Raw genomic sequence first — 12,707 nt, 5'->3', positions numbered from 1 at the left:
AGGCATTGCTCTTTCAAAGGGTTGCCACTGATATTCTCAGCCCCCACATGGTAGCTTACAATGGTCTGTAACTCGAGTTTCAGAGGATCCCAAACACCCACAGACACAGAGTAAAATTAATATTCTTGAAATCACAGTAAAGGATGCTTTATTATTGTAATTACTAAAATAAAAACTAAAAAGTTTTAGAATTTCCACTCCTACTATAGAACTTTCTGCATAATCTTACAATTTCACTTCTCTCTCATATTCCATTTAATTTTTTTTTCACTGTAGCACCTCTTTCATTGCCTTTCTTAAAATTTGGGTTACAGATATTATTAATTCCCACCTATTATGTTCAAGAGTGTAATGCACTTAGGAAAACTCAATTATTTTGAACGGATAAATGAATAAACTGCCTTCTCCCTCCCTCACTCAGGTAAAAACGGTCCTGGTACATTAATTTCCCACGCAAAATTTCTCAGGAGTAGGGTGGATTGGAAAAAAAAACAAAAACAAAAAAACACCTCGCACCTTATTGGAAAAAGTTGAGGCCTAAAATTAAACGAGATATTTTGTAGATGTAAATGTTTCTACCCTTTTCTACCCTGTTTCTGGTTTTCTTTTTAACAAATTTGCTTCTGCATAAGCTGGAAGACTTCCCCAGTCAGTGGCTCAGGAATCCATGCTACTTCACATCTATGCAACATCTCTAGCTTCGTACAGAATAATGGAGGAGAGAAAAGAAGAAACTTGAGACTAGAAAATGCTGATCAGTACTGTAGGACACCATTTAAGTCAGGCTTTTACGTTCAGCAACTTGTGCATTTTCACGTAAGAATTTTCTAGCCGTTCAGAATTGGATACGTCTGGTATTTAAACATCCTCATTTTCCTACGTTTACCTGTAGTATGTGTACGTAGAAAGGCTTATCATCTTACCTATAGGGCGGCCCTGACAACCGTATCTTCAAGTCTAGTGAAAAATGAGTTCTCACACACGCACACTCATCGAGCGAAGGACAAGCACTTTACACTCTATAAAATCCTGTGACAGGACTTTCCGCTTGAGAAAGAGTACATGGTTTTATACAGTATTTTATTTCAAGAAAGAGGTCCTCCATCTGCCTGTAGGGAGTAGAGCAAAGTCTGGCAGCCTCCTTTCCGATTCTGCCTCAAATAAAAGAAAACGCCTCACAAGCAGGCCAGGCGCAGGTCGACTGTCCCAAGAGAAAACAAACCCCTCGGGAAAGCCCTTTTCCAGCCAGGAGGCGTTTGCTCACCACCCAGATCGCAGGCGGGGTTAGCGTCCCCAGACCACGGCGCACCGCGAGCCTCCTCTGCGCTCGGAAGCCTGGGACACTCTCGCAGCCCACGACATGGAAGCCTCTGACTCTCGATGAGGAGAACCAGCGAACCTCCGAGGCGCCGAGTTCGAACCGCCGCGGCAGCCGTTGGGACCCGCCTCCCGGGCCCCGACCCCGCCCACCACGCGGGGCTCTGCGAACGGGAGCGGGGCGCAGGGCATGCCGGGAAATGAGTCTGGAAGCGCGGATGAGCGGCGTGCCGTGGTCACCTCGGACTACATTTCCCGTCGTTACCCCCGCCAACGTTGATTGGCGTGTGTGAGGGAAGCCGAAACCGACAAGTCTGGTGTGAAGGAAGGATGCGAAACCCAGAAGGCAGCCGAAAGGGGACGCTGGCCCCGCCCTCGCCCGGCCCAGTGGAAGGCAGTGCTTCCACCTTCCAAGAGAGTGAGGCTCGCCGCTGCCTGAAGTTCCCTCAGATCGGGATTTCAAATCGGAGACACCAGTATCCCGCACCTCCCTACACGCGTCCAGGCAGAGATCGACAGGGATGGGCGGCAGGATGTGGCTGCCATTCCCCGTGCTGCTCCTGTCCGCTCTGCCCGCAGCGTTGCTGCGCGGGGCGGCCGGCTTCACACCCTCTTTGGACAGTGATTTTACCTTCACGCTGCCGGCCGGCCGGAAGGAGTGTTTCTACCAGCCCATGCCCCTGAAGGCATCGTTGGAGATCGAATACCAAGTAAGTGCGGAAGTGGGCTAGCCTTCCTTGGGCCGGGCCGCACCACATGGTCGCCTCTCACCTACTTGGAAAAGGTGGGACAGCGACCGAGGTGAATCCGAGGAGGGTCTCCTGGGAAACTGGCCTGCTTGGCGCAGGCGTACTTAAGCGGGGCTCCTGGGAGCCTGGAACTCACAAGTTTGGCCAGTCCTAAAATTGACACCTACCCTCTCTCTTCCCTTTCCTCTGGTCGGAAAGAGGCCAGCACTGGTGACGTCAATGGCGTTACTCTTTGTTTCTTAATTCCCCCAAGCCATTTCAAGCTAGTTTACATACCCTACAGTTCTGAGAAGTTCGCTGTAAGGGGTTGATACACGTTCTTCTTTATTATTGGACGAAGTGATAACACTTGTTTGACTCACTCTCACCACTTTCACCAAATCCCGATATTATAAAATCGGCACGATGTTTTGAATTGTGGCTGGGCAGTGGTGGCACACGCCTCTAACCCCAGCATTCCCGTGGCAGAGGCAAGTGGATCTCTGAACAGTCAAGGCTGCATAGTGAAACCCAGTCTTGGGAGTATTGAATTGTGTCCATGCGAAGATCTCTAAGTCAGATTTTGAAATGTGTTGAAATGGACTGTTGCTGTATTTAGTGGTACATTGTCATCCCGGGTGTACATCCATCACTTTGAAATCAAATAAGATAATAGTGTATGACCTTTCTTCCATTGAACTTTGTCAGCTTTCTTCCCGTGTCATTGTTTTCTTTTTAGTATCAGCAGAATACGCTTATTATTAAATCTTTTTTTAATTCTTATGTAAAACTTTTATATGTGGAGCCTTTGGGATTATTTATAGATGTTTACAGTAATTACAGGAAGTATCTAAAGTCATAATATACAAAAATCTCAGCACAACTAAGGTTACAGCTTAATATTTCTTGATTTCCACTTGTGAACAAAAGTTTAGCATTTACTGAACAATTAATGTATGCAAGGAATTGTTCCAGGAGGAGGAACAAACTGAGAAAAACCTGGTTCTCAGGAGTTTGGGGGTTCATAGGCAGGCTTTGTTTGGGCTTGATGGGTTTGGTAGGCTGTGGTTGGATGGATGGTTGGTTGCTCTGGTTTTTGTGACAAGGTTTCAACTATGTATCCAATGGCATTGAATTCAGTATTTAGCCCAGGCTAGCCTCCGATCTCACAGGAGTCCTTCTCTAAGTCGTGTCCTCCCCCCCCACCCAGGACTGGTATTACAGCATGAACCATCACATCCTACAGGCAATTTGAATAAAGCATGATTTTTGGTTTTCAGAGAATAGGATTGTTGGAGAAAATAAAAATAAATCTGAAAATGAGTTAAGAATGCAAGGAATGAGGCCAGTTTTAGAAAAGGGAAGAATTGACTAGACATTGTGATTGTAGGATGTATAGTTTAAGTGTTCCGAGGCATACTATAAGTACTGGGGTTTTATTAGCTTTGAAGACTGTCAGGTCTTAGGGTAGGAGTAGCAAAGGAAGAAAATAGACCACACATCGAGGCAACGCAGAAGGGACCATAAATGTGTTTTGTGATGAATACCTTTTCCCTTATTTTTTGCAAGGCCATGTAAGATTAAGCAGATAGGTAGGTAGACTGTGAAAGGCAGATTTAAAGGAAGTAAAACTAGGCACAGGGAAACCAGCTATGGGTTTAGTGAAAGAATCTAGGTAAGAAAAGAAATTTTATTCATCAGAACTTTCCTTGCAAGCAAGCATGGTACTGTATGCTGATAATTCTAAATACTCAGGAGGCTAAGAGAGGAAGATGACAAGGTAAGGCTAGCCTGGGCTATGTAATAAGACCCTGTCTCAAAAGTAAGTTGGAGCACAATACAGGATGTCAACCTCTGGCCTCCACGTGCACATCTTTTAAATGGGGATGCATGCCTTTAATCCCAGCACTCCGAAGGAAGCAAAGGCTGGCCAAGCCTGGTTTTCATAGTGAGTTCCAAGACAGCCGGGGCCACATAAAGAGACCCTGTTTCCAATAAATACATTAATAGATAAAATCTTTTTAAAATCTTGACATCACATGGTTTATTTGATAGAACTTTGTATTTTCAAAGTTTGTAATATGTATTTTTCTCTTCTCTAGGTTTTAGATGGAGGAGAATTAGATATTGATTTCCACCTTACCTCTCCAGAGGGCAGAACCTTAGTTTTTGAACAAAGAAAATCAGATGGTGTTCATACGTAAGTTGATTGAGACACTGGGGGTGGGACAGGCAGGCTTGGAATGCAGCAGTTCTTTAACCTTGGACTCCTAAGTGCTAGTATGACAGGTGCATGCCACCATGCCCAGGTATCTCCATTGAGTCTGTTTAGCTGACTCTAGTGAAAGGAAGAGAGGACCAGGACGTCAGCACGTCCATAGCTGTATGATTTTGCACGGGCTTTGATAGTGGGCCGTTTTTCCAAATTAAGATGTACTCATTTCCACTTTGTCTGTCTGTCACTACAGTCTGTTACTCTATTTCTTGGGATCAAGGAATCCTCCTGCTTTTGCCTCCTCCAGTGGGTGTGATCATAGGTGTTTACTATGGAGAACACCACACCCAGCTAATTTCTTCCTGTGCTTTTGTTAATCTGTTGTGGCATTTTATATCTGCCTTCTTGGCTAAGAAAAAAAATATTTGGTTTTCTTTGTTTTTGAGACAGGATCTCAATCACGTAACTGATTGGACTGGAACTCAAAGACCTGCTTACCTCTGCCTCATGGATGCTAGAATTAAAGGTGTTCACCATGATGTGCAGCTGTTTTTGTTTTTCTTTTTGTTTTTTTTTTTCGAGATAGTGGGTTTTCTGTGCAGCCTTGGCTGTCCTGGAATTCACTCTGTAGACCAGTCTGGCCTTGAACTCACAGAGATCCATCCACCTGCTGTATGTATATATGTCTTGCCCTTTTTGGATCAGTATCATCCCCCATGGAATACTCAGGTGTGTTTAACCTTTTGACACTATAATACAATCTCCAGAGTTTACACTCAGAACTGTGTAATCAAGTTATAAAAGAGAAATTACAAAAAAAAAAAAGGTTTCATATTTTTAGCAAGTTTTACTGTTTTGTGTTGAGCTACATTCATAATCATCCTCTGACGAGCACTGGCAGCCTGTGAGGTACAGGTCAGACCCTCTGAAGAGTCATCAACCAGTTTTACATTATCATAAAAGTCAATACAAATGTTGATATACGTTGAGTATGATAGAAAGTTTTTCTTAGGAAATAATCATTACTTTCTATCTTTTTATTTTTATCTCTTTTCTATCTTTTTAAAGTCATTCCTCACTTTTTTTTTTTTAAAGATTTATTTATTTATTATATGTAAGTACACTGTAGCTGTCTTCAGACACACCAGAAGAGGGCATCAGATCTCATTACAGATGGTTGTGAGCCACCATGTGGTCGCTGGGATTTGAACTCTGGACCTTCAGAAGAGCAGTCAGCGCTCTTAACCAATGAGCCATCTCGCCAGCCCTCATTCCTCACTTTATTCACCAGTATTTGTTCTGCCTAAGACAAAGTATCTAAGAAAGTCAACTTAAAGGAAATAAGGTTTATTTTTTGATTTCATAGATTTCAGTTTATGGTTACTGTCTTTAGGTTTTTAATGCTGTGAAGAGACACCATGATCACGGCAACTCTTATAAAGGAAAATGTTTAATTGGGACATTAAACATAGGATCAGAGGTTCAGTTCATTTATTGTGTTGGCAGGAAGCATAGCTGCATGAAGGCAGTCATGGAGAGCCAGCTGAGACTTCCACATTTGGATCAGCAGGTAGCAGGAAGAGACAGACATGGCTTAAACATTTGAAAACTCAAAGATTACCCACACTGGCACACTTCTTCCTATGGGGACACACCTCTTAATAAACACCACTCCCTATGAACCTTTGGGGGCCATTTTCACTCAAACCAGCACAGTTACTATGTTCCATTTTATTGTAGGCACATACATGGTGAGCAAAGAATATTGTGATCAGAACATTTAGAGGAGCAAAGCGTCTCACTTCATGGCAAATAGAGCAGAAAAAAGAGAAGGGACCAGGTTCAAGGACACACACCACTGTCACTCTCCATTCTGTTTTCTCGATGTAGGCCCTACTTCCAAATAGTCCATACAACACTTATGATCCAGTCATCTCTAAACATTTTCATGGGGCCAAGCCTTGGGAGAAATTTTCATATACAAATAAAATGAGGAGCTTGAAAAAAAAAAAAATACCGGCAAACTCTGAGCAGTGTTATAGAAAAACCTATTAATTTGAAAATCAGAAAAGCAAGCGTTTGGTCTGGAGATGAAGCTCAGTGGCTGAGTGCTTGCTTCATGTGTTCCAGGCTGAGTGCTTGCTTCGTGTGTTCCAGGCCTGGATTTAATCCCCAGCGCCAAAAGGAGGGCAGGCCAGCCAAGCCGCATCATGGCCCTCAACAAGCTATGTCATCAGCTTACTAGATTTGTTCTTCACTTTACCTAGACATAACCAATTACACCATCTTCCAATGTAATAAGGGTCGAAAGAGGTACAATATATAAAAATAGTGGCACGAATTGTGGACAAGTGTAGTGAGTTGAATAATTTGTAATGTAAAACTATTCACAATGCTCAAAGAAAAAATAAACTAGAAATAAAGTGAAATTAACATAAAACATGATTATCACAGGTTGTATTTGTGTTTCAGAAAATTTTATATATGTATATATATATATATATACACACACACATACATATATGTATATAAAAGAAAGGCGCCGGGGAGTGATGGTGCACGCCTTTAATCCCAGCACTTGGGAGGCAGAGGCAGGCAGATTTCTGAGTTCGAGGTCAGCCTGGTCTACAGAGTGAGTTCCAGGACAGCCAGGGCTATACAGAGAAACCCTGTCTCAAAAAAAAAAAAAAAAAAAAAGAAAGAAAGAAAGGCATAACAGTAAAACCTGGACACTATAAAGGTATATTGCTGGTCAAAGGGTCCATCTCTGAGCTACATGCTCTTAGCAGTTTTAGGGCTTTGTTTGTTTGTGTTAAGACAGGGTCTCTCTATGTATCCCTGACTGTCCTAGAGCTCACCATGCTGACCATGACTCTTGCCCCCAAATTAACAGGTGCCAAATAGATCTGAGTTTCACTGAAGAGCCTGCCTTTGTCAAGCATAACTATAGAATGCTGAGTGACAACCAAAGAGAAATATAGACAAAATATGCTGAGATATAAGGAGGTGCAAGTTAATGTCCAATTTAATAAAGACAATGAATTAAAGATATTAGAAGGATGTAAAAATAACTCTAATGTTGAGCAACAATAAAAAGAGCAGCTCTGACTCCCCACTCCCCCTTCTCAGATCCTCTAATCCCAATTGAAGTCTCTCTTGAGAAATTGAAAATTGAATGACAGATAGTGTAAATATATCCAGAAAGGTTTATCTAAGAGAGAAAATTTGTGGACATAACTAAGCCCTTATAAGAAGTCTTACTAAAGAAAATTATCTTTTGTATGGAATAAGATTCATTCATAGGTAGGGCTAGGGAGATGGCTCAGCAGTTAAGAGCACTGATTGCTCTTCTGCTCTTCCAAAAGTCCTGAGTTCAATTCCCAGCAACCACATGGTAGCTTACAACCATCTGTAATGGCTCTGTGTAGCCTTGGCTGTCCTGGAACTCACTCTGTAGATCAGGCTGGATTTCAGAACTCGAAATCCACCTGCCTCTGCCTCCCAAGTACTGGGATTAAAGACATGCGCCACCACTGCCTGGTAGCAAGTTCTCTTAACCACTGAACCATCTCTCCAGTTTTAACAATCACTGCTTTTGAAAATTAAACAAAACACAGTTTAAAGAATAATCTCAATTGAAGGGTAGATTGGTTGTTAAAGTTGCCTATGAATAGGACTTAATATAGAATTTCTTTAAATAAAGTATAAATATTAAAGCTTATTAGGACTTATCATGTATTTCAGCTGTGAATGGTATTTTTCCCAGGCCCCACCTCAAAATAATTAGATCAATATAACATAATTGGCCAAGTAAGTTCCAAGTGTGTGAAACTTGAAAATATTTGAATAGATGTGTCCAGGTTGTTTCCCAAATAGAAATACAGAATACTAAAAGTGTGCCCTTTTTTTTAAATGTAGTATAGAGACTGAAGATGGTGATTACATGTTCTGCTTTGATAACACATTCAGCACCATTTCTGAGAAGGTAATTTTCTTTGAATTGATCCTGGATAATATGGGAGAAGAGGTTCAAGGCCAAGAAGACTGGAAAAAGTATATTACTAATACAGATGTCCTGGAGATGAAGCTAGAAGATATCCTGGTTAGTAGGCCCTTTTAATAAGTAATGACAATCCAGCATCCAGTGTTTTACTATATGTCAGGGATTGAACTAAGCAATCTTAGCTGTATTTTCCAGAAACTGTTGGTTTTGCCATTTTTTTATATCATTTCAAGTCTCAATGTTATGTTTATCCTCTTATTAATTAGTTTTTCAAATCACATATCTTAAGTGAATCCTATCATGAAAATACCCTTTTTTCAGATGTAGTGAAACTTTAAACAACAACAACAACAACAAAATGGATTTATTGTCTCACAAATCTGAAGTGAATTTCACAGGTCTAAAGTCTTACAGGTGTTGCTGTCAATCCATGGCTTGTGCCTCTTGTATCACTCCAGACTCTGTGTAATTACATTGAAGCTGCCTGGATGACATAACTAACATTCAAACAGTAAAGTATTATAGACACAAAAATGTGTTAGGTAAAATTGTCAGGACTACAAGAGAGACAGTATATATAAAAGTCCTGTTGCTGCCGGGCAGTGGTGGCACATGCCTGTAATTCCAGCATTCAGGAGGCAGAGGCAAGCAGATCTGTCTGAGTTCAAGTCCAGCCTAGCCCACAGAGCAACTTCTAGGACAGCCACAGCTACATAGAAAAATCTGGTTTTTGAGCTGGATTGATGGCTCAATGGTTAAGAGCACTGACTGCTCTTTCAGAATCCTGAGTTCCAATTCCCAGCAACCACATGGTGGCTCACAACCATCTGTAATGGGATCCGATGCTCTCTTCAGGTGTGTCTGAAGACAGCTACAGTGTACTCATATAAATAAAATATATTAAAATTCTTTAAAAAAAAAAGAAAAGAAAAACCCTATTTTGAAAGAAACAAAAACAAAACAAAAAAAGGCCCTGTGCTATGCTACTCAAATACTTTGATCTTGTTTTTTCGATTTCTGGTTAAAGAATTATTCCTCTGTTAAAGAAATTTAAATTTATCCTTACTATGTTATAACTTCATGGGGGCTCTTTAGATGATACAAGTCATACCTGCCCTTTAATTGAATTGTATTCCCATCTATTTAAAAAATTGTCTTGTATTTTAAGAACTAGCATGAAGCATATTGTTAAACATGTTCTTAGTATTTTTAATAGTAAAATTATTGTATTCATCTCCAGGAATCCATCAACAGCATCAAGTCCAGACTAAGCAAAAGTGGCCACATACAAACTCTACTTAGAGCATTTGAAGCTCGAGATCGAAACATACAAGAAAGCAACTTTGACAGAGTCAATTTCTGGTCTGTGGTTAACTTGATGGTCATGGTGGTGGTGTCAGCTATTCAAGTTTATACGCTGAAAAGTCTATTTGAAGATAAGAGGAAAAGTAGAACTTAAAACTCCAACACAGATTATTTAACATTGAAAAAAAGAGGTAGAAAATTCTAATACACTGTTACACAGTCAAGATATTAGTCATATTTCCCATAACATTTTTAGAAATGTATGTAAGTGTAAGATAATGTAAAATTTATTATGAAAGGAAAATCATTATGTCCAGATAACTTTATTGACTTGTTTTATACTTAAGTATGAAACAAGATGTCATGTAAAATTTAGATTTAATTGAATGAAGCCATAATAACTATTTTCCTAAAGTTAAAAATCTTTCCCAGATATCATATATGAATTAAATGAATTAACAATGTTCATAAACATGCCACCAGTTTGCTTTTACCTAGAATTTTCTCTGTATATGTGGCAGGTACAAGTTAAAGAAGTTTCCAATACCTTACATTAGAAATCATTTGATGGCCGGGCAGTGGTGGCGCACGCCTTTAATCCCAGCACTTGGGAGGCAGAGGCAGGTGGATTTCTGAGTTCGAGGCCAGCCTGGTCTACAAAGTGAGTTCCAGGACAGCCAGGGCTATACAGAGAAACCCTGTCTTGAAAAAACAAAAATAAAAATAAAAATAAACAAAAAAAAAAAAAAAAAGAAGAAAGAAAAGAAAAAAAGAAGAAATCATTTGATAATTATATAATCATGGACTGAATAGATCAGCTTTTCTCTACTAAATCTCTCCAAAAAAAGTAAATACAAGCATACCACTGAAAAAATACTCCTATCATTTTTACAACCAAATATAATGTGAAATATTATCCACAAGTATTAGTTTTTATATACTTAGTCTATACTTCCAAAACCTAACATTTTTATAATTAAAACTGGAAAGGGATTCTTTCTTTATAAAAATTAGACAGTGTCTTTGTCTTTGATATAAGGTATATAAAGGGTAGTTGATGTTTGTGACTGAGATGCATTCTGTCTAGACGTTAGCTAAGATTAAATTAGAGATAAGATGAACTTATTTTTATATTACGCATCAGCAGTGTTAAGTTGGTATTGATAATGCATTATCACAAGCAGGTGTGAGGGACATACTAATGAAAAGATCTGACATCAGTGTAAATAAACAGCTCCTTTCTAAATTCTCAAAACCATCAGAAACATGAAGGAAAAAAATGAGATAAATATGACACCAGATCCAACAAGTTTACCTAGAGAAGTGTAACATCTAGAATCAGGTGGGCTCTTCTTGCTAACCCAATTATAATAAAGATCAGATCAAAGGAGGGTAATCTAAAATTCCCCAGAAGAAATTGTATTTGTCATAGCTTTTTATTCTAATTACTGTTTTTATTATAAATGTTCAGATAGATTTTGTGAAATGTATATTCCTACCATAAGACTTAGCACTAGGTATGCATATTTATTACAGTTTTTATTATAGCTCTCACAAAATTACCTCTGGTCATTTATTGGCTTAGAACAATCCCAAATTATAAACACCTAATGTAGAAATAAAAGCCAATGTATACAAAAACATTCTGCCTTTCTGGTTTATCAGTCTGTAGTACAATTTTATTCAAGTACTAGTGATTTAGGTTTATCATGAAACAGAATTTAAGTTACACTCACTTGTAGTGTTTATAATAAATGTATTGTCAAGTAGAGATAGTCAATAGTCAGATCTGGGTATTGAACCCATATAAACATACACATATTTTTTTTTGCTGGAATTCTTATTACGTATTAATGATCTTGCACTACCCTGCTACCTCACACACAAAATTATGATACCCAGAGAAATACTGATTTCATTTACAATTTATACTCAGAATAGTTCAAAAATATAGTTTCCTCTTTCTCAGGCCCTTGGGAGGAAACTAGAAATTTATTTTTCCCTATCCAGAGGCTTTTCAAAATGTGAGATAAATACTATATGTGATCAATAACTGACCAAGAAAAATGCCCTAGGCTTCTAACCAAGCTCCTACAATAGATGCAGAAAAGAGGCCAATGAGATCGTTGCCTAAAAAAACTCTCTTCCCTACTTTAAGTGCAAGAGAAGCAAGCTCTAGACAGCTATCCTAACTGATAAAGCAGAGTCCACTGCGTCTCTTCTGAAAGACTGTGACTAAGAATCCTACCTCTTAGATACAGCTGATACTGTACTGTGTTCTTAACTGCTTACTTAACACTGTATCTGTTACATCATCTTGTATGTATGGAATTTGTGCCACTGACTTTTTGAATTCTTACTCAGTTACTCACTGCCATTTAAAATGGTCATAGTAGCTTTGCTGGAAAATCGAATAACTTAGGAATGTTAAAAGATTTTATTTTTATAGACAAAAGTAAAAAGATACTAAGAACCATGTTGCCTGTATTAATCATAAAGAAGTAAAATTGTAAGCAAAAACCAAAATGTTTATTTTTAAATGTGTATTTTCTGCTTCATAGAAGTTTTTTGACCTTACTGTCTTAATTATACTAAAATCAAGTAAGCCATCACTTGCTCTGATTTTTGTCTTGTTAATTGTATAAATTACTACAGTAGCTTAACAAGTTTAGAGATCATTGTTCTTAGTTGCAGTTGGACTGTGTGCTCTTTTATATGAATGTCAATAAACAGAGACTAAGTAAGTGTAAGAAGACATTGTTGAAACATAAATCAAAATATACTTAGGAATATTTACAATTAAACATGATGTTTTAAACTTAGTAAAAAACAAAAGCAAAAACAAACAAGTACCTGTAATTTTGTACCTACAGTGAAAATTCTTTATCTGAAATTTTAAAATACATTGATATAGCATGTAATTTTTTTTCTTCTGGAGTATAATACAATGTGGCTCATATGGCACTATATACTATATTTGTGAACTTTTATCTTAAATGAACAACAGACTATGTACTGAGCTCCATACAACTAATAAAAGGTACTATCAAGGAAGTCTTACCAACCTATCATAATTGTTACCTACTCCTTAAAGCTTCTTTAAAAATTTCAATCTTAAGTAAATTTGTTTTTCTTTCAC

General features: G+C 38.7%; 2 protein-coding genes across 10 annotated transcripts in view; one reads left to right on the top strand and one right to left on the bottom strand.

Moving 5' to 3' along the window:
* Ccdc18 (coiled-coil domain containing 18) overlaps positions 1-1,602 on the bottom strand; it is a 107,852-nt gene extending 106,250 nt beyond the window's left edge. For 4 of the 6 annotated variants that reach the window (XR_003955715.1, XM_006535251.4, XM_006535253.4 and 1 more), the window contains exon 1: positions 1,265-1,602. The gene's annotated coding sequence lies outside the window, so the exon portion shown is untranslated. Of the gene's footprint in view, positions 1-923 lie in introns of all 6 variants that reach the window. The other 2 variants (XM_006535252.4, NM_028481.1) reach the window with 2 other exon arrangements.
* Positions 1,603-1,642: 40 nt separating this feature from the next.
* Tmed5 (transmembrane p24 trafficking protein 5) lies at positions 1,643-12,707 on the top strand. Of its 4 annotated transcripts, none has more exons than NM_001361466.1 (4): positions 1,643-2,027; positions 4,148-4,245; positions 8,179-8,245; positions 9,504-12,707. In NM_001361466.1, exons 1-4 carry the CDS (start codon positions 1,839-1,841, stop codon positions 9,720-9,722), a joined length of 573 nt encoding a protein of 190 aa, NP_001348395.1. In that variant the 5' UTR covers positions 1,643-1,838; the 3' UTR covers positions 9,723-12,707. The 4 variants fall into 4 exon arrangements, with proteins under 4 accessions (NP_001348395.1, NP_083152.1, NP_001348396.1 ...); NM_028876.3 differs by having other exon boundaries at positions 8,179-8,362; NM_001361467.1 differs by lacking the exon at positions 8,179-8,245.

This window comes from Mus musculus, chromosome 5 (assembly GCF_000001635.26).
Source record: "Mus musculus strain C57BL/6J chromosome 5, GRCm38.p6 C57BL/6J".
Classification (NCBI taxonomy): domain Eukaryota; kingdom Metazoa; phylum Chordata; class Mammalia; order Rodentia; family Muridae; genus Mus; species Mus musculus.
This window is presented reverse-complemented; position numbering and strand designations above follow the sequence as displayed.

What these genes read in the sequence shown, in the direction of transcription:
- Tmed5 (NM_028876.3), top strand. Translation starts at nt 1,839, where the DNA reads ATGGGCGGCAGGATGTGGCTGCCATTCCCCGTGCTGCTCCTGTCCGCT. An exon ending in CGTTGGAGATCGAATACCAA is followed by an intron (nt 2,028 to 4,147) that starts GTAAGTGCGGAA and finishes TCTCTTCTCTAG; the next exon opens with GTTTTAGATGGAGGAGAATT. An exon ending in TGAAGCTAGAAGATATCCTG is followed by an intron (nt 8,363 to 9,503) that starts GTTAGTAGGCCC and finishes ATTCATCTCCAG; the next exon opens with GAATCCATCAACAGCATCAA.